This window comes from Cyprinus carpio, chromosome A23 (genome assembly GCF_018340385.1).
Source record: "Cyprinus carpio isolate SPL01 chromosome A23, ASM1834038v1, whole genome shotgun sequence".
NCBI lineage: Eukaryota > Metazoa > Chordata > Actinopteri > Cypriniformes > Cyprinidae > Cyprinus > Cyprinus carpio.
In genome coordinates, this window is record NC_056594.1 from 18,520,961 (window position 1) to 18,543,700 (window position 22,740).

Genomic DNA, 22,740 nt, shown 5'->3' on the forward strand with positions numbered 1-22,740 from the left:
GAAAGTTAGTCCATACAGGTTTGGAACAGTATGAGGGTGAGAAAATAATGACAGAATTTGGGTAAATTATCAACTTTACGATTATTTAACAATATGCCTGTCCACATCAATGTGGGATAATAAACTTGCTTGACATTTCATCTTGAATTATTTGTGACCCTGGATCACAAAACCAATCTTAAGTCGCTGGGGTATATTTGTAGCAATAGCCAAAAATTCATTGTATGGGTCAAAATTATTGATTTTTCTTTTATGCCAAAAATCATTAGGACATTAAGTAAAGATCATGTTCCATGAAGATATTTAGTAAATTTCCTTCTGTAAATATATCAAAAATATGCATTGCTAAGAACTTCATTTGGACAACTTTAAAGGCGATTTTCTCAATATTTAGATTTTTTTTTGCACCCTCAGATTCCAGATATTCAAATAGTTGTATCTCAGCCAAATATAGTCCTTTTTGTGAATCAGTTTAAATAGTTGCCAAGAAGCTGTTAATGAAAGATGGAGGTGTTAAAAACTATAACTACACCCCACAGCAAAGCCATAAGTAATGTAATGTATCTGTTGATAGCTATTTAATATTTATGGCTTAGGGTGCGGCATAAGCTACATGGGCTAGATCGAACAGCTGAATACAGATTTATAAACCCTTCAAAGTTATTCTGGATTATTTTCTCCATTGTCAGCGTTCATACTTATTTCCTAAGATATTAGCCAATAATAGCATTGGGTGTTTGAGTAGCACTAAAGCCAGATGTTTGATTCAATGTAGATAGAGAGAGGGTGAAAAAGGTATTAATGACTAAATTAAAGCTTTCAATGCAAAAAATAAATAAATAAATAAATAAATATATTATATATTATATTATATATATTAATATATTATTTATATAACATAAAACAATACAAATATACAACAACACTTAATTTAATAAAAAAAATTTTTACAGCATGTGTTAATGTATTAACTACAAATGTCAACAAATTGGTCCTTGTTGTAAAACAATACGAAGAGGTCATGACACTTTTTTTCACTCAAAAAGTGATATACAAATATCTGCAAATATCTAATCATATTTGATTAGAACAAATATAAAATAAACTAATCAAATATCAATCATATCCGATCATTTACCTATGAAATATGATAAGAGTTGTGTCACTGTAGCGTTGGTATTTGTCTTACTATAATCAAAAGTGAGCCTTTGTATTTCTTTAAAATAAAACTACCAGTGTTTAGCTGAAAAATAAATCTCAATGGTGGCCTGGTCTGTGGAGTCTTTCACCACCTTTTAATATATCTAACCATCACTACCAGTAGGAAAGATGTTGCCCCATAATAATCACTCACTCCTACCAAAGGACTGCTGGAACTGATGCTGTTGGACATAGCGTGATAAAAGACATTTGCATACTTCGATGGCTCTGCAAAAAAGCAGCTGTCACATTGAAGAATATCAACCACAACATTTTTTTGGTTTCCTTTTGATTAGTTCATGATGAAATGACCGAGGAGTTAAAAATAAACCGCCACATACTTGACCTTTCTGTGAACACCCCAAAACTATGGCTTACTGATAAAAAAAAAAAAAAAAAAAAAATACAATTCTCCAGAGCATGTTACTCACTGCTGACCAGATGGTGAGAAACATTCAGACAAACACTATAAAAATAAATAAATAAAAAGAGACCCCTAAAACGAAACAGGGGTCATTGATGTTAAAAATAATTTCTTACATTTGAGTTGGTAAAACTTTCTATTAGTTAAAGGGATAGTTCACCCAAAAATGAAATGACCCCATGCTTTACTCAACCTCAATCCTAGGTGTAAATTAGGGCAGTGCGATTAATTGAAATTGAATTGCAATCGCGATTTGGGATGTTGTGATCTTGCCAATCGCAAAGCCTGCGATGTGGACACGACATTACTCTGTTCCAGAGCATATGCATGACTGCCAGCATTGAGTGGCAGTCTTACTAACCAATAGAGTGAGCGCACCTCCGTTCTCTCCAATCAGCTCTGCTCTAAACAACTGCGTAAACGCCCACCATTAAAAAAATACAAATAAAACAGAAAGTGGGAAAGAGAGTATGTGTGTATGATTATGGTGTCTACAGGGTCAGATCGATAGTTAGGCAAATCAATACTAAAGAAATACTTGTGTAATATGAGATTACTTCGGCTTCGAATTGACAGACACCAAACAAAAAAGGGAACGTTAATTTACAAGAGCTGTGTCACAACACATATCAAGAGCTCCATTATCAGTTCTGCTTTCAGTACTGGAGAAAAAAAGATATATTCTTAAATGTTTTTATTAGTACATGAACATTATCTTGCACATTTTATCTCCCTGACAGATTCTAATTTAAAAGAAGTTTATAATGCATGTTCACTATTCCCTATTCAGAAGACCACACACACTGCCTGTGTCTCTGAATGCTTCTCATACTCGCTTCCTCTCTGCCGCGTCTCACAGAGGAGCCGATTAACGTTACACTTGCCGCACACATGCAGCTTGACTTGTAATGCTCATTTATACTCTTGTGCGGCTCCGCACCGCACATCTCCACGAACGCATCTGGCAACATGGATGAGACTTGACACACTCACGCAACCTGTGTCAACTCACGCCTGGCTCCACATTTAAAACAAGTGAAAATTCAGTCTAACTGCTTTGCTAATTTCACTTGGATGAAATGAAACATTCAGCACATTTTCCACTTGTTCTTAAAATCCCAAATACTTAAAAATTAATAAATCAGCCTACGTAACCTATGTAATACTTTAATAATTGACTAAAAGTAATAAAGTTCTTTATTTACACAAAATAAACTAATATTTCTTGTGAAATTCAATAATTAAGTAAATTCTGTAAAAGTAGTAATACAATTATAATATTCACTGCTTAAAAAACAAAACAAAAAACAATAGAACTCCTCCCAAAACACAATAGAAAATTCAATGGATTTAAGGGTTATAATGGAAATTATATTGGCTTTAATGTAAACTATAATGGTGTCTACTGGTATTTGATGGATTCTATTGGTGGTATGTAATCTGGCAGATGGGAAACAATAGAACAACAGTAATTCATTATTGGAATAATGTCCAAAACACTACAAAAAGGAATTTTGTAATTGTTTTAATGGAAACCATAAGAATTTCTGTGATGGTTTCTATTGTTTTTTTTTTCAGCAGGGTAACGATACCCATAAGTTACTGTGCTGCACACTATTGACAATATTAAAGGGTTCATATGATGCAATTTAATTTTTCTTCCTTTTCATAGAGCTAAGAGAAGTTAGTAAAAAAAAAAAAAAAAGCAAAGAAAAAAAAGAAATTGTCATGACATACAGCCAAGTATGGTGACCCATACCCATAAATTTAACCCATCCAAAACACACACACACAGACGTGATCACACAGGCACACACACACACTGTGAACACACACACAGAGCAGTGGGCAGCCATTTACTGTATGCTGTGGCGCCCGAGGAGCAGTTGAGGGTTCGGTGCCTTGCTCAAGGGCACCTCAGTCGTGGTATTGCCGGCCCGAGACTCGAACCCACAACCTTAGGGTTAGGAGTCAAACTCTCTTACCACTAGGCCACGACGTCCCCAGAAGATCTGTGAAGTTGCAAAGTCTAAAGTCTCAAATCCAAAGAGACATTCTTTATAAAAGTTGAGACTCGTCCACGCCCCCCCTGAAACGGCTCGTTCTAACACGCCCCCACATCTCTACGTCAGTATGTGGGAAGATTTGCATAACGCCGCCCAGATGTTCACGCAAAGAAAGAAGGCGTACCTTTTATTCTCATTGTAGTATTGTTGTTGCCGTTGCCGCCATGTTGTACAGACGTTGTGTGTTTCACTGTGAAAACGAAACTACTTTGTTTGCCCTTCCAAAGAGGACAATATCAACTTCGTCCTGGAGCTGATCCGTGCTGGTCGCTGAGGAAATACATCAACTTTGAACTGTGGATAGCTAAAACGGCTTTCACCGTGGACGAAGCGGCGTCCAGCCCAGGGTCGTCACATGTGGTTGCTGCAAGACCAAGGTACGCTCCTTCGTAGAATCCGCCTGCCGCACCGTTCTCAAGCTGCCCACCTCTGCTCATTCAAGCCGGTTTGTGACGCTAAAACACATAAAAATCTAAAACTACTTTGTTTTTTCCTTCCAAAAGAAAACACGACTAGAAATCATGTTTATATCAAGTTTATAACAGGTTTTATGTTTTTGTCTCGTCGCTCCGGCCGGACAAGGCATCACAATATGTTAAGAGGTGTAACATTTCCGTCACACGCTTGAGGCATTCGGCCAATCGCAACACGCTGGATAGCTGGCCAATCACAGCACACCTCACTTTTCAGAGCGATGAGCCTTGTGAAAATTGTCGTGTTTCAGAAGGCGGGGCATAAAGGAGAATTAATAATGAACAGTATGTGGAAAATAATGTGTTTTTCATTACACCAAATACACAAAATAATGTTCTTTTTACCATGCATCATATGACTCCTTTAAGCTGAAGTTTTACTTTGCAAAATTAAAATCACAAATTAAATCGGAATATCTGTCAAAAATAAATAATAAAAAATAATAAAAAATAATGGCAATTAGATATTTTCCTCAAATCGCACCGCCCTAGTGTATATGACTATATTCTTTATTCCAAGCTTTATAATGGCAGTAAATGGTGGTCAAGATTTTGATACCCAATAAAGTGCATCCATCCATCATAAAAAGTACTCCACACAGCTCTGGGGGATTAATAAAGGCCTTCTGAAGCAAAGTGATGCGTTTATTTAAATGTTATGTAAATGTACAATTTTCTAATTTGTATGTTAACATTAGTTAATGCGCTGTGAACTAACAAATGAAGAACTGTATTTTAATTAACAAAGATTAATATATGCATTGTTAGCCCATGTTAGCTAATGCATTAACTAATATTAACAAAGGGGACCTTGCTGTAAACCAGTGGTGTCAAACTCAATTCCTGGAGGGCCGGAGTCCTGAAGAGTTTTGTTCCAACCCTGCTTCAACACACATACCATATAGTTTTCAAATAAGCCTGAAAGACTTGATTAGTTGGATCAGGTGTGTTTAATTAGGGTTGAATCTAAACTATGCAGGGCTCCGGCCCTCCAGGAATTGAGTTTGCAATTTGCAATCACAAATACTTCCTTTCCTGAAAATCTCCTGCAATGACAATCCAACAACCCGTTTCCCGACAGGCTCGGGAATTTGTTTTTGCAACTTTTATGTGATTTCACAACAGAATGGAGCTGAGAACTTTGGATTAACTTGGGGTTAAATGCCTTGCTCAAAAACACAGTGATAATGGATCTCTTGGGTATCAAACCAGCAGGCCTCCAGTAACTAGCCCTGAATGCTAAGCCTTCCTGAAGTTGGTTACATGAACATAATTCCCAACAACAGCAAGCTAACAGCTAAACTTCCACCAGCTACACTCCAAGAATGACCTGAACCAATCAAGGGTCTCTGTAGAGACTTAGTTTAAACTTTAAACTAAAAAGGTCATAGAAGTGACACAAGCATTACCCCCAGGCAGCATTTTTCTATGTAGACATATATATATATATATATATATATATATATATATATATATATATATATATATACACATATATACAGCTCTTCTCTGAAATCTCCAAAATGTTTATGCTTCAATAATATTAGATCAAGTAAGCAATAAAGTGACAACAAATGGTAGAATAAATTGTGTTTCTTGAGCTCAAAACATGCTAAAATTGAATTTCTGATGCCATATTGAGCATCAGGGTTTCTCCCTTTTGCCCTACACGTCATTTGACTGCCATATCTTGATTTTTATCAAAAAGGATGCAAACGTAACGGAAATTACAAGTTAAAGCAGGTTAACAGCCTCTCCCTGCCTCAGATAAGTCATCATTTCCTTTTTCTCACACTCTCAAGTTCCCTTTGATGGATGAAGCGATGTTCCACACCGAGTTTCAAATGAAACTGTTCTGTTGTGGGAAACAGATGAACTCAGGCTGACCAAGAAGACCACTGATATGGACACTAAATGTTCATCACATGAACTAGTGCTCCAAACCAAATGGAAATACAGAAAACTATCCAACTGTGCTGTAGGGATGTTACACAAAAAAAAAAGAAAAGGAGAGCAGGAACAGATGTCCCTGGTAGCTTATTCAAGATGAAACTATGAAGACCGTCTGACAGCGGTTAGTGGTAAACCGGCCATAATGATAATGAATAATGAATTCCCGTCCAAGCTTAATTGTACAAGTGCGGCTTAAACCAGAATTAACCAGGCCACAGTCACATCTACAGTGCCAGAAGACTTGAGGACTGTCATTCGTTTTCTTGTGTAAAACATTAAGACTAAATAATTTCTCTGACTGGGACGGGGGAATATACAGTAATGGGCTGAACCCTTTGAGTCACCCCGTCAGTTTCAGACACTCAGCAACATTGCCAGGCCTGACGAAACCACAAACACTCCAAGTTGAAGCGTTAAAAAAAACCCACGTTCCTCATAGACAAAAGGCCAAAGAGTTTGACCATAAATCTTCACTCTAAAGGCAGCATTCTCAGACGTTATCACTCCCAACCAGCTCATAAGTGTGCGTGTGAGTCAGTGAGAGTGCATGCATGAGTATGAAGAAGTATGTAAGGCTGTGGAAGTGAGTATGTGCATGCCACCGTCGGTGTGGATGTGTATGTGTGCGAGCGGTAGTCCAGGTTGCTGTCTGGCGGCGGCAGAGCCGTAGAGAGATTAGTCGGTGGGCAGAGGCTCTACTGTAGTAACAGCTAAACTGATCTCTGCCGTGCTTTCGCATAGAACCGCACGTACACAGCAGAGGCAGCCAAACGCCTTCTCATAACACAAACACACACAAAGACCGGGGTGACCCATGTGTGACAATTCATTGCTCAATTTTGCTCATGCTGTAGATGTTGGCAACATATATCAGGGTTAGTCTAAAGATTTATGGATCTGAGTAAAGCATACTAATCCACCATTTTCCATTTCATTTGATTGCAATTTTCTCTGGCTGATGTTGTGACTGCACTTAAGTGATGATGTTTTCATGCATTAATTTTGACCAGAAACAGCAGCAGACGTCGTACTGTTTAAAGTCGCCAGATCCAGTAAGACTAATGCTAAATTTAACACAGAATTTCCAGAATAACCCAGAAAGACCACTTAAATGATATGGGAATGGGCTAATTAGTGGCTTTACACAGGCTAACTGGAAAAAGAAGTGAAGGAGTCAGCAAATCTTCAGTTTCCCAGAGTTCATCTGTGAAAGGGATCTTCCACCGAAAGTAACAATCTCATCTGGACAGCAGTGATCTAGCTGCATGATAACCCAGATGATACAAAGAACAAAAAAACTGTACTGTTTCTGAAAGAAGTCTCTCATTATCACCAAAACTGCATTCATTTAATACAGTAAAAACAATAATATTGTAAAATATTGTTACAGTCCAAAATAAATTTAGTTTTCTAGTTTAATATCTTTTAAAATGTAATTTATTCCTTTGATGCAAAGCTGTGTTACATAATCCTTTAGAAATCATTTTAATTTCTTATTATAATCAACAGTTGTGCCATAATATTTCAGTGGAAAACAGGATACATTTTTTTCAGGATACTTTAATTAACAATTATTGTAACATTAGAATAATTGTAAATGTCTTCTTATCCATTTATTGTATCCTTCCAGAAAAAAAAGCAATAACTTCCTTTTATATATACACATTTTATTTTTTTCCTTAAATATTAATTTAATAAATGTAATTCTACTTTAGTACTTTAATTCTCTTTTACTTTAATTTTCACTTCAATGAATTTAAGTGAAGCCACTGAATTTAAAAAAGGCATTCCCAAATAAATTCTTAATAGCACACCTTTCTGGTATAATTACTAATACTGCGTATTGTTGTTGGGTTTTCATTTTTTTTTTTTTTTTTACTTTTTTTATGCATTTAGCAGGCACTTTTATCCAAAGCGACTTACAGTGCATTCAGGCTATACATTTTTTTTTATCAGTATGTGTGTTCCCTGGAAATTGAACACACAACCTTTTGCGCTGCTATTGCAATGCTCTACCACTGAGCCACAGGATCACATGGTAGGTCTTGGTTCATGGTAATAAAAACCACTTTAGCATCAACATTCAAAAATACATGATGGACAAGGAAAGGCCATGACAAGTGTAAGTTCCATGATCCAAGACCATGTTGTAAGTGTTGCACAAAAAACATCCATCTCACGCCATCTATTAAACAGTGAACTGCACTATTAAGCACACCAAAATATTTCCCTGTTATGGCATGCATAAAGATGGATGACAAAGGATGTAGACAATAAATAAATTTAATTACGCCAAGGTGTGTTTGTGATTTCTACGATGACAGTTAGCAGCGTGCCAGAATGTGATGCCTTCTTATCTAAACAGGAGTGGTTCTCTGATCACGAAGAATGTAAACCTGAACAGAAGAAGAACCGCCTTACAGGGCAAATTAGTGTTATCGTATTTGGATCTGCCAGCACTTCTTCAAGAGCAAAGCACTTAAAGGGATGCTTCCCATAAACGAAAACTCTATCATACTCACCCTTGTGTTATTCCAAACCTGTATGACAACTTTTTTCTTAAGGAGATGTCTTAAAATTTTTTATACTGCTTATTTCCAGTTTTGCATGTTCAAGCTTTCCATGTCACAATTAATTACAAGACGCACAAGGACCAATACGGCTTGGTGTTATTGACGTCAAACCCACGATGACACGCAAAGCATAAATAAGCAAATCTGCCAATGTCTCCTTTCGCATTCCAAAGCAATTAAATTATGACAGAACTTTAATTGTTGGTTGAATTATTCCTTCACCTGACTTGGATCGCTTAAGGTTCATTCCTATTAAATTCATTGCACTGTTCTATGGTGACATCACATAAAAGTTGCGGAAAAGCCCAATGGCCTTGTTTGATAAACAAAGAATACTTAACAGATTAAAGATCTGACGTTGATATCTATACTAATACAGCAATAAACTTGCTTTTCCAATGTCCTACTGAAACACAGACGTAATTCATTTTACCACAGAATAGAAATGTGTCCCAACCAACTATTGCTAAGAAGACAAGAGCTACTCCATAAATGGAGAGAATGACTGGTGGTGTTCTGAAAGCCGCAGACAGTATGTTGGATCCGTCGGAGACAGGCCACACAATGGACTCTTGTGACAGACTGCAAAAGAACTCTTAAGTCTTGGTTTACATTAGATCGTGCCTGAAGAGTAGGAGATAAGCATCTTCAAAAGCTGCCTGATGAACATCAGCTATTAAACCTACTAGATGAATCATTTAATTACTGGCATGCCGCTGACGGCGAGTGCTTTACACAAAATACATCTTGTCGCAAGATAGCTAATTCTGAAAGAAACGTACTCAGTGGAAACTAAACACTTGGTTCCAACTACCAAACTTTTCGGGTTCTTGTCAAAACACACCGTTATCAGCAGAGTCTTTAAGTCTCGGGACACCCTCTCGCCAAGCCAACGGGACTCACAGAGAAGGCACACAACTGAGAAAACCACATTTTAGAAAGGCAAAAAGATTCCTTGGCACCCCGTAAGTCCTCTTATTGAGTTTTTACAAGCTGGTCTAGTGCCAGTTCTGGCCTGTGCTGCCCCATTCGTGCCATCAGCCCAGTGAAGCATAACAACAGTGCGGCACTTTATGCTGAATGCTTTCATGAACTCAGTGCAGCATTAATAGGACGAGGAAAGTCCAGGGCATCAGATGGGAAGGTGAGCATGATGGGCACACATTCTTTTCTCAGAAGAACATCTGCAAGTATTGCACCGGAGACTCACTCTATTGGGAGGTCTCTGCTCCATAACCAATCCAAACACATGACTCCTTGTTCCTTTCAACTTTATCTAAACACTACTGTGAGGAATTATGGGTGAAAAAACGTTGCCTCCAGCGAGCAATTCTCTCCACTCAAGTCCCAACTGCACATGTATTAAGGTTCGGCAGACTCCTCTATCACTGCGTTCCTCCAGGTGTTTTTTTTTCTTTCTAGGAATGAAGATAATTTCAGCTTGGTAAATGGCTGACAGGAAGTAAAGTGATGTGTGGTTTTTGGATTTATATCATTCCTGTCGTAATTTATTGAGGGAAACCTGTGAGATATGATGGTTCAAATTATTTTAGGCGGGAATTACATCAAAGTAACACTAAAAGGCTTGAATGTTGGGAACACAGACCTTATTTATTACAATAATGTTAGAATTTCACTACATTTCAAAAGTTTGGGGTCAGAAAGTTTTTCTTTTTTAAAAGTAATTAAAACTTTTATTCAACAAATATGCAAATTGATCAAAAGTGATAGCAAAAACAATTAAAATGACACAAGAGGCTTATTTTATAAATAAATGCTGTTCTTTTTAACTTAATATTCATCAAAGAATCCTTAAAAAACAAAAGTACAAAAGTATTAAGTAGCACAACTGTTTAAGACTGAAAATGATAAGAAATGTTTCATGAGAATCAAATAATTATTTTAGAATGATTTCTGAAGTATCATAAAACACTGAAGCCTTGAGTAATGGCTGTTGACAACTCAAATGATTAGGTTGTTATAATATTATTTCACAATATCACTGTTTTTACACTATTGATCAAATAAATAGAGTCTTGATGAACAAGAAATATCTTTACAAACAATTAAAAAAAAACTTCTGAATGGTACAAGTAAAAACAAATGTGGGTGGTAATCAGAATTCTGCAAAAATGGCTATGATCCTCTCTTACCAGGAAAACTTGGTCATAATGCTTTAGTTGACGGCATTGCCATATAAATATGTGGTTGAGTACAATGCCATGTAACTGGCGCCAAGAAATTATGAGACATTATATTAGAACCATGAATACGGTGCAATACCATGGTATTGCAAACTGGTACTTCCCTGTGCAAAACCCACCACCACAAAGTATATAGATATAGCTCATGTTCCTCTTTTAGTGCAAATCTCTGAGCCAGTTTTATCATCCACCAGGCGAAAATTGTACATTCAACTGCTCAGAAATGAGCCGCGAAACGTCATCATTCATGTCCGCCAAGGTTCAGGGTTCATTACAATCCCTAAGCCTAAATATGGAAACAGGTATATTGAATCTTGCCTTAGCATGCGCCACTAATTCCTAACAATATATGACTTCCAATTAACCTAGTGTAAATCATGGTTTACTTTACAGTCTTTCACCATGCTGACACTCAGCTCATCATATTTTCCATAGACCCACAGAGGCAAAAATAATTCAGAAACTCATTGGTTTCACATTTGGTGTGGTTTTTGATGGCCATCCCCCACTCACCGTGCCGCTGGCTCTGACATCATAGAGGCGTGCCCATTCATCCTCATGGCTGTCCACCATCATGACGCTGTCGTCCTCCTCCGAACCCCATTCCGCCTGCAGGTCCAACCGTACCTCCTCGCCGAGGGAGTGCATGCCAATGGCAGGGAAAAGCCCATCTGGAGCCACCACCACCACTGACCCCACCTTCCATTGACACCCACCTTCCATTCACACACACACACACACACACACACAAAGAGAGCTCTGTTAAAGCATTCCATAAAGTTAACCACAATTTTACAGCACATTATAACTGAGAATAAAGACTGCTCTTTGAAATGATGTTTGTATCACTCCTGACCCTACTATCTGGCCTTCAGGAAACCCAGTCATCAGAAAACAACCCTCAATTTGAAGACTAGACTATTATGTGTACTATAGAACTCATAGTTTGATGCAGGTGTTATGTGATTAACTAAAGAATTCTTAAATCTATAGTGTCTAATTACTTTTACAAAGTTGTCAAAGGTAACACTTGCATTTAATTAAATGTGTTTAACAGTGTTTTACCTGGTAGTTGGCGATTTCATTATTTATGTAAAAATGGAATTTAAGGGATGTTTAGAAGCTTTAAACTTAGATAAGTCCTACATTTTTTGTGGGAACTGAGATACTTTTTTCAAGATTTATTAATTGCATTTATTAACATTGATTTTTGTGACAACATAACAGTCTTACTGAGTCTATACTTTTCAACAGCAGTGTTCATCTGCAATACACTAAGAATTTGCGTGTTTCTGTAAATTGGTGACATGTTCTTTGACTTTGGTACCAAGGCATTGAGATTCACCTCCTTTCCATTCTTTGTGAAAAACACAGTGACGAGTCCGGCATCGAAAGTGTCTGCATAGATACCGCAACCGATCCGGTCACCACGGTTACATTTAGGACCAAACTGCTGACCGACAGGGTTGCCGTTGTACAGTCTGTGAAGAGCAGAGATAAAGTCATTAATGACTTATAACTGGAAAGGTCCATGGAAAGAAGAAGTGATCCTGAATCAAAAAAATTCCACCAGGCAACCAACAAAGCAAAGTTGACAAAAAACTAATTTTGCTGAGTAAGTTATTAAAATACCTTACATATTTAAACACAAGTAAAAGACAATGAATCAAAAAAAAAAAAAAAACTTACTTTCCATCATCGGCATGGTAAGCTATTGAATGTGGAAGCCAGCCAGGCTGATGGTCAAGTTTGTAATACTGGGGAACCAGTCCAACAGCAATTGTCCCTCTCACTCCAGTATCCATAATGGTCACTTGAAGTAGCATAAAAACCATTAAAAACATATGGGCATCAGTATGTGTGCAGCACAGCTAAACAACTGGGTTTTTTTTTATGACAGTTTGTTTTGAAATGACTAAAGGGCAAAAGACATCTTTCAGGGACTTCTATGCAAATGCCACCGGTAATGTGCGTCACAAGCGGCACTGATTCCAAAATAACAGACGGTGATGGAATCAACAGTTAACAAGAAGCATTAGGCTGAGTCACAGGATGGAAATGTCAGGTAACCTGCTATTAAGAATTTTAACGTCTCGGCTACTACTTATCTCTCCCTTTGTATGCAAAGCATTTCAGGAACAACTTCCACACCCTCTCCACAGCAACCTCCTCGAAGCTAGTAAATTTCCAACATACAGCTATGAAATTTGGAAAGGACTGCCAAAGCTCATTTGTTAAATTTTCTCATGCTCATAAATCAAGTTCTCAGACAGACAGAGCGATTAGTTTCATTGAAAACTCAACATGGAATAGGATCTGTTAATCATGAGGGACTATCGTGCAAAAAAGACGGATTAATCCTGCTGCATGTGACTCAACAATTGTAGCCATACCATTGGAGGGGGCAAGCATAGACAAATTTACCAAGTTATTGCTCCACAAACTAAACTTAACTCTGTGCCCTCAGCCAAAACCAAACATGGATGTAAAAAAAGGGACCCCACCAGTTTCCACAATTTCAAGTCCAAGTTTCCTCATCTTCCTTGTAGCCTCTTTCTAGGATTTGCTTTCCAAGCTTTGAGAAGCGACTGTAAATCCTGATAACCTACATACAAACTCTTACTGCTGGTTTAAAGCCTTTTCTGCTGCAGTTTCAGTGCTCAATGATTAATTTTAAAGGCACTCAATTATTTTACCACAGCTTATAAAACCATGCCATGAACTTTGTGGCTACAAAATTCCACGCCGGAGCTCCAGGGAAAATAATCAATTACACTAATAGAGATATTTCCACTTGACTAAGGACAAAATTGATTTGCACATGCACACGTGAGCACCCTGAGAAAACAGGGCCAGAGGTTAATCACTGTATGGCACTGCAATGTTGAAACAGGCAGTGAAGGTGCAGCAACACGGTCCAATTTTGATGGAGCGTCGACTTCCTCACCCACAGGGGCTGAAATGAAACCCCTGTGAAAATGTAATGAGGAAACATGAGGACAATGTTGACGCATATCCTGACTGGCAGATGACCTTTATGCAGGAGGAGGAAAAAAAGTTCCCAGACTTCTCGCCAATCTGAAGGATTCTGCGTCACAATCAGGTGGTGTAGAGCGTATAAAGCAAGAGCGAGTTCTTTATTGATTACTCATAGCTCACTGCTGAAGATGTCACATTCATTCCCACTGGCTGCAGATATTCCCAGGGTGCACAATCACGCACTGAGTGACGTTATTGGTCAATAAGATTGCGATACAGTCTGGTGAGACATCTGCTTTGAGAATTTTTTTTTACAAGCCATGGATGATTATTAAATTAGAATAAAAGTTACATCTCAGTAATTCCTCCAAAAATGAACAGTATACAGAAAAACTCCTCGATTTAACAGTTTCCACAAACATATTAAGCAGGAAAGCTGTTTATAAACATTAATAATAATAATAAGAAGAAGAAAAAAAGTTTCTTGAGCACCAAATCAGTATATAAGAATGATTTCTGAAGAATCATGTGACAGGGAAGACTGGAGTAATGATGCTGGAAGTCCATCTTGGCCATCACAGGAATAAGTTACATTTTAAAATATTCTCAAATAGTTATTTCCAAACGTAATAATGTTTCACAATATTTCTGTTTTTACTGTATTTTTTATCAAATAAATGCAGACTTGGTGAGCATAAACACTTTCAATAACATAAAAACTCTTACCAACCTCCAAATTTTCAACAGTATGTTTCTGTTTATGAAAATTTGACAAAACAAAATATAATATAGCAAAACATTACTAATAAAGATGCATGTATGTTTTATCACAACCATATGCACACAAAGTAGGGCTGCACAATTAATCAAATTTCTAATCATGATTACAATTACGGATGCTACAATTATGTAACCATTCAACGCAGCAATTAATCGTTCAAAGTCCTCTTATGTTATGTGCTTAAGATGCGTTTTTTTCTTTCTCGGGGTTATCTTCAGGGTTTTTCCATTGTTTTAATTTTAGTTTTATTATAACATTATAATACCATGCATTAGGGCTGCACTATTATGACAAAAATCATAATTGTCAATTATTCCCTTGAAATTGTAATTGCGATTATTAATTACGATTATCACAATTTACATTGAATGATGTATATACCATTGTTTGATGCAACTGCATGCTGTATTTTTATATGAAAATAAACAAGCTGAAAACACTAACTGTAAAACTTTTAGTGCTTTTCTATAAAATTCCAGTTTCTATGCAGTAAGCTTTAAATTAACATAAAAATACACATAACTATACACCTCATTAAATTATACAAAAAAATAAAAAAAAAAAATAAAAATATAAATTTAAACAAAAACTAAAACTAAAACAAAAATTAAAACTAATAGATATACTGTTGTAATGGGTAAACATGTAGAAAGAAAAAAATGCATCTTAAGCATGCAGAATGACATAAGTGGACTTTGAACGATTTATTGCCGCGTTGAACGATTACACAAATGTGGCATCCGTAACTGTAATTGCTATTAGAAATGCGATTGAGCAGCCCTAACATGCATATTTTAATGTTTTTAGTTAAAAAAGAAACCAGTCAAATGTAGCTGACATTTGAGGTTTAATACTATTGAAAAGCAAAAAAGTTTTTTCAGTTAGTGTTTTACTTTCATCTAAAAATATGGCATGAGTTGTTTCAGTGTAAATAATGATAATCGTAAAAATCGGAATTACAATTTCAAGGGAATAATCAACAACTATGTTTTTTGGCAAAATCATGTGCCCTAACACACAGGGAGTAAAACATGCAGCTCTCGTTATGAATGTGGTTCTGCCACAACACTGCACACTAAATATAAAGCAATATCCTAAATGGTCTCTAAAACACAGAAACTGAATAACCATCTCTGTGGAAGAATACACAACACAGTAACTTCTAAAAAGTAGTTAATATTTTATGTTGATAAAAATATATTTGGTAGAAGTTTCAATTAATAAATTATTCAGTTTGTTTTTATCTATAAGAATTATATGCATTTTAATTTGACTAAAAATAAATTATTTACTAAATTTAAATTTGACTTATTCATCAAAAGACAAACTAACAAAAAACACTGGTACTTAAGATTCATTTGAGTAACAAACAGGGTGTTACAGTACTTTCCCGCTCCAATCCCCCTGAGAGGAAGTTTATCACATCAGCTCAATCTGCCAGCAGCAGAAAACCCATCAGAGCTGTCTCCTGCCACAGATACACATCCAAGCAGTGTCTGCTGCGCTCCATAAATTAAAAAAACGCTTGCCCTCTCCCAAAGACTAATTCATAGCCCAATCCCTGTGAGTTTTCCTGTACTAAATCACCTGGGAGTTACTTCCCAAACTGTATTTTATGGCTAGAGAGGTAACAATGCTATCTGAGAATATCAACTCAAAGGGCAGTGTCTATTGTGAAGTAGACAGTCACAGGAATCATTACACATTTTAAAAACAGATTAGCACCAAAATGAAAATTCTGGGCCAAAAGGGAAACTGAAAATTCTAGATACATTTGGCCAAAAACGGAATCTGAAAATGCTTTGTAATAATTATTTATTTTATTTTTTTTATGTAATTTTGTAAGACTTTTTAATTTAACTCAATAACTTTAATGATACGGAATAAAAAAATAAAAATAAAAGTATTTTTATTGAAAGTAACACAAAATTGGACAGAAGATATACTAAATATCAATATATTATTTTTATTCAGTTTTATGCAACTGAATCGGATATAACTTAATAACTAATTATCCAAATAATGCATAGTCCTACAACGCTATTAGGCCTATTATCAGAGCATGTGAGTAAAGCATAGTGGGGGAGCAGATCAGTGAACAAGAGGGTAGCGTCATTTAACAAGCGTTGCAATGTTACAGCACAGTAGTGCTATTGCAAACAGAAAAAGTATACTACATAGAAATTCCCTGTCAGTGCGTTATTTGAGCGGACTTTGCTTTTCTGGTGAGCATGAGCTGTGAAGCGTTCGCATGTGCCATGAGCAACGGATCGCACATACATAGAGTGGAATATTGAACGGAGCATCACACTGCATAGTGAAAACTCCTAGAGAGAGAGTGAAACCTGCACACTGAACACTGCTGGGTGGTGTGGCGCGCCATATATTTTCGGACGATAATAGTGATTTTAACTCATTCAGCACAATGCTGTCTAAATCAGATCATGAAATCATTCTATATTAATAATTATCAAATACCTTTTAGAAAACTAATCCTGTCTGAACAGTGATTTACAATATCCAGTAACAAAAATACAGGGACAAAATGACGTGTCATAAAAGTTCCTGATCAAGTTTTTCAAACAGCATTCACTTTTGAAAGTTAATTTTCTTTCCAAAAAATGACATGGCATGATTATTAGTTCAAACTGCCATGAAATGAATGATAGTCAAAGACAAGACACAAGTCAAACATTTGGAAAATTAAAAACAAAAAAAATATTGTGTGACTGAGGCATACAATACAGGACATCTACCAAATCACACTAAGTTAAAATAGGTGAAATCACTTGACTTGATATCTCTGTGCATTCAGTTACATAAAGTTATTAGTACTTAGGTGAATGGATTTCCTAACAAAGGCAACAGAAAGGGTGTTGAAATGATTCTAATGTTTCTAGCAACCTGACAACATAGGTGTGCTGCTTACCTCGAAGTAACAGTTTCCCTTTGATAAGGGGCGTGGAGCCACGTAACAGCCAACTTCATCAGAGTTCCCTTGGTAACTACAGAAGGGAAGTAATAAAAAGCTTAATCTCTAATAACCAGAGCACTGTTGCACATTATTAAAATGTCCAGTGATGTGTGGACTAGTTGATGAAATCAGGTTTAGTTATGTTACTACATGTTTTACACTGATACGGGTGAGAGCTACTTTTGGACTACACATGTAAAGTATGTTTATACACTTTACACACAATATTTATTTATATACATACACACAATATCTTTCAAAAATTTGGGGTCATTTTTTTCTTGTGAAAATTAATTCTTTTATTCAGCACAGACGCATTAAATTTCTGATGAGACACAGACCTTTATAATGAGACAAAAGATTTCATTTCCTGTTCTTTTGATCTTTTTATACATCAAAGAATCCAGGAAAAATGTATTATTAGCCCCTTTCACACAAAGTCTATACTGGTAAATTACCTCGTCAATTACCTTGACATTTTACAAATGAGGTTACAGAATTTACCGATATTTTGAAACTGGTGTGTGAATGGTTTATACCGGTAAAAAGACGGAACGTCGTTGAACAGCACGCTTTTGTATTTACCGGTAAAGTAGTTCCGGTAATTTTTCAGTTAATTTACTACTATTACTGTGTGAAAGGGGTTATTGTTTCATAACAGAAATATTAAGACAACTATTTTCAACAATAATAATAAGAAGAAACGTTTATTGAGCAGCAAATCAGCATATAAGAATGATTTCTGAAGGATCATGTGACACTGAAGACTGGAGTAATGATGCTGAAAATTTAACTTTGCCATCAGAGGAATAAATCACATTTTGAAATGTGTTTTAAAAAAAAAAATTCTTTAAAACTGCATTAGTATTTCATAATATTGTTGTTTTATAGAATTTTGATCATATTAAAGCAGTCTTGGTGAGACAAGAATCTTCCAAAACATTAAAAAAAAAAAAAAAACTCATACATATTTACGATATTTTTAAGAGTACTATTCCTTTGAAGTGAGTGAACAAATTTTTTGCACTCTTTGAGGATTCTCAAACTGGCCAAATAAACTGATACAAATTAATTCTGAACATGCTGGAGACTTCGCATTTAAAAAAAGATGAATTACAACATCACATGTGCGGGCCTATTTATTTTTCCGACGGATGGAATGTGCATTTCATCCCTATTCTGATCAAATAAAAACAAGTAGCCATTGACTTTTTCTCTGAAATTATAATTGTTTCAATCAGTGAGGTCAAGTGAGTCAAGGCTGACTGCATCTTTAGTGGCTCAAATACACGCACTCACAATGCTTTACGCTCGTAAGCCCAGCTCAATGAAATTGATGGGGGTGGATGGTTGTGCAGTTCAAAGTATACAAATAAATAAGGATAAATGAAAAGCAATGCAGAATTTTTCCATATAAACTAGGGGGGTCAACACAGGCCAGGAGCTAATTACCAAACACAGTGGAAAAAGAACAGAGCTAGGGTCACTCGCTGGGCAAACCTACCTTAGCGTGTCTCCATTCTTCAACATTCGTTTGTATCGCTCTTGATAACGAACAGCACGGACTTCCCTGATTTCTCTGATCCTGCGCCGCCAGTTCAGAAATCTGTAGTGTAAATTGATATCATCCATCTCATTGATCTGTGGAGTGGAAAACAGACGCTGTAAGATTTAAAGGTTTCGGACTGAGCATCTGAGATTCGCAACTCATTCAAGACACGAGAATGATGGACTTGCTGTTCACAAATTACCATAACGAGCTGTGGACAGAACATACGGCTTTTAGTCATTTTCCAATAATGTTTTTTTTTAGTAATCATTACAGGTCAATTTGTGTTCACATTAAATCCTGGTTGTCACAAACTCCATCTCTGTATATGCAGTGAGTTTATGCATTTTAAATTTCAAAGTGTGCTAGATTCACTTTATTCATATATTCGAATAACTTGCAGAATTTTTGAGAACAGAAGATAAAACAGTTCACCAGTATTCCTCCAAAATAAACGCTTGAGGATCTGAAATGTAAAAAGCTTACTGTTTTAAATTGAAGAATGTAAAAAATATATATATTAATATTGTAACTTTCGTATAAAATTGGATAACATTATTTACGCAAACTCAAGTTTTATTTTACAGTACAATTGCAATATATTTCACTCTTTATTGTTACAATAATAGTTAAAACTAATAATAATAATAGTATTTATTAATATTATCAAATTTAACATTATTATATTCTGTTTGATTGGGTTCCTAAAACACCAGTGTGAATGTAATGAACTAAAAAGAGGTTTAAATCTATTTAAAGTAAGCGTTAATCAAAGTTAATCACTGAAATCGTCACAATATAACAAAATAATTACGTCGTTCCTGAACAAGTCATGCAGCCCCATATATAAATAATAATATTTAAAAAAAATAAAAGGTTTGATAACTCCTACTCTGAAGTGTGCATAATAAAATATATTATTTATAACTATATATATTATATTTTATGATAACTCCTACTCTGAAGTGTGCAATGATTTGGAAATGGGATGCATATTTTCTCCCCACCTACAACTAAGATGAACAACACTCAGCACTAAATACTTAATCACCTGGAGTCAACTGTATAAAGTTCCCCAGTATCAGTCGTTCACAAAACATTATTTTATCACAATGCCTTACTGTCATATTTGGCCTATACACACATGCAATAAATGGCACTGCTATGAGGAGTTATCTAAGAGTCTGAAAGGTCTCGACTGATGTAACGTGTCAGCTGTCATTCATACATCCAGCATATGACAGAGGATAATTCTAGATTGTCATAATTATCATGTCAGTCACATGGTGGCACTTCCTACAGCATTTAGCAAAAGATACAGGTATTATTTGTTTCTCATGAAAAGTCGGACAGACAGACTACATCAATGCTATATATAGTGTCAACAATAAACTCTTACTTAACTTATAAGTTGTAACAACGTACTATTTAAAGCGAGAAGTGCGACAGGTGTATGCTTAAAGAAAAATCTAACACATAAGAAAAATAATAAAAACAACAATAAACTCTTACTTAACTTATAAGTTGTAACAACGTACTATTTAAATATTATTTGTATGCTTAAAGAAAAGTCTATCATATTTGAGACGGAAGAAAAAATAGTTATTACGTAATAGATGCAATAGCTCGTACTAGCAGGTTAGTTTCAATCACTGCTAATCACCTTGCATAGCTAACAAATTATTAGCATTGAGGCCTAACGTTATTTGAAATGAAACACAAAAATTACAGAACCGCTAAATGTCTACAGTCATTAAAGCGTAACGTATCTAAATGTTATGTCGTCACGTACGTACCTTATGCTCATCAGTGGGTAAGACGATAAAACATTCTAAGGCCACTTATGTTTACTTCTAGCTCTCGACTCCATTAGCTAAGCTACCTGACAAACTTCGCGGAAGTGAGGGCGGGTCTTCCTGGATGGCGTCAGCGGAGGAATGAATGCAGCGCGCCATTGAAAGGCGATCCACTCCATTTGAACTACTTCGCAGCGAGTCGCAGTGGTTTTTACAACAGAGTTGATTGACAGGCGTTTGACCAATGAGAAACTTCGCAGCGAGTCGCAGTGGTTTTTACGAACTGCGCAGGAGAAACAAGCTTTTGATCAATTTTATATCCTACATATAATTTTACGAGAATGAATAAAGCATAAAAGTATATAAATAATTTGTTAAAACAATCTGAAAATTTAAGATACATTTAAAAAAAAAAAAAAAAAAAATCTATAATATAGTCTATACCTATTTCATATATAAAAAAAAAACAAAAATAAACTAAAACACACAAACATATAATATTATCTTTATAATAATAATAATATAATAAAGAATACAAGAATACGATTGTTTGCTATATTTAAGGGACAATATTCAGTCATTATCGCATAAAATAAACCCATCAGGGTTTATTCCGCAATAATGGCCAACTGACTGAATATTATCCTTGAATATTCCCACAGTCACATTTGAATTAAAATTAAAAACACACTGTAAATTATCTCACAGCTAATTATTGACATGAAACACTGATTTAAGTTGTAAAAATCAAAGTTATACATAAATTCTCTGGTCAATGGTTATTATTGTGAAATATATGACTAGTGAATACAAAGAATGGCCAATCAGAATCAAGTATTCCAGAGAGTCATGTCATGAAGTGACACAAATATAACATTATTAACACAAGTGTTTGACAATACTACTTCCTTTGTTCATTCACTGCGAGGACGTATTTTCAGACTATTAAAGCGGTCTGCCACTCTATTACCTCAGGCTCACACAACTGCAAAGTGGGTGATATAATAGTGACTCGTAATGACTGCAGGAGTTAATTGTACTATATACTGTAAGCGAGCGTGACATCTGAAAGACAGGATGATGCATGCATCTTAATTTTGGTATAAGTTACACTAAGAAGCTGCTGACAAATGGCAGCAGCAAGGTTTCAAAAGAAAAACGAGGGCTGGAACCATCAAACTCTGACTTGTAGACAGAGATGGGGAGAAAAAACGTGTAATCTGGTGGATCTGGATGCAGAGAGACCCCATCAGTTTGGCACACTTCTTGGAACATTCTCCAGCCAGAACATGTGGAAACAGAGAACGGGGTCGTGCTGTGGCATGGATGGGAATGTCAGACAGCAGGTGATTTTTTGCATTCTTTGCCAAGGCTAATCAACTCTAATAAGAGAACATCAGCCAGCCGACATCTCCCCAAACAAGGAACACTCCAACCTTTTGTGGTTTCCAGAAGTTAAATAACTATAGTAGGCCTATCAAATCGGGATTGTTCAATGGTATCCATAACCGATAAACAGCAAGACAGACACTCAGAAGGCAAACGTGTTTGTGTTAAAAAGAACTATGACCACACATGTCAATATCATAAGATAATCATCTAAATCCTGTTTGCCTTCTGCACTCATACCATCTTAACTACCATCTTAACTTCCATCCCGCTTCATGACAACAACAACTAAAAAACACCACTCTGTCCTTATGGGACCCTTTCAGCTGGATGTGACCTGAAAGCAGGCATTTGCATGTAAGACACCCCATCAAATACA

General features: G+C 36.0%; 1 protein-coding gene across 3 annotated transcripts in view; it reads right to left on the bottom strand.

Moving 5' to 3' along the window:
• Positions 1 to 22,740, bottom strand: part of LOC109076291 (SPRY domain-containing protein 3-like) — a 56,021-nt gene that overhangs the window by 25,451 nt on the left and 7,830 nt on the right. Inside the window, exons 1-7 of one of the 3 annotated variants that reach the window (XM_042713560.1) lie at positions 20,973 to 21,082; positions 20,353 to 20,429; positions 19,132 to 19,268; positions 17,583 to 17,658; positions 12,583 to 12,707; positions 12,239 to 12,374; positions 11,407 to 11,592 (exon numbers count right to left, since the gene is read on the bottom strand). In XM_042713560.1, coding sequence (XP_042569494.1) covers positions 11,407 to 11,592; positions 12,239 to 12,374; positions 12,583 to 12,707; positions 17,583 to 17,658; positions 19,132 to 19,259 — 651 coding nt within the window. In that variant the 5' untranslated portion in view covers positions 19,260 to 19,268; positions 20,353 to 20,429; positions 20,973 to 21,082. Of the gene's footprint in view, positions 1 to 11,406; positions 11,593 to 12,238; positions 12,375 to 12,582; positions 12,708 to 17,582; positions 17,659 to 19,131; positions 19,269 to 20,352; positions 20,430 to 20,972; positions 21,125 to 22,740 lie in introns of those variants that run through there. The other 2 variants (XM_042713559.1, XM_042713558.1) reach the window with 2 other exon arrangements.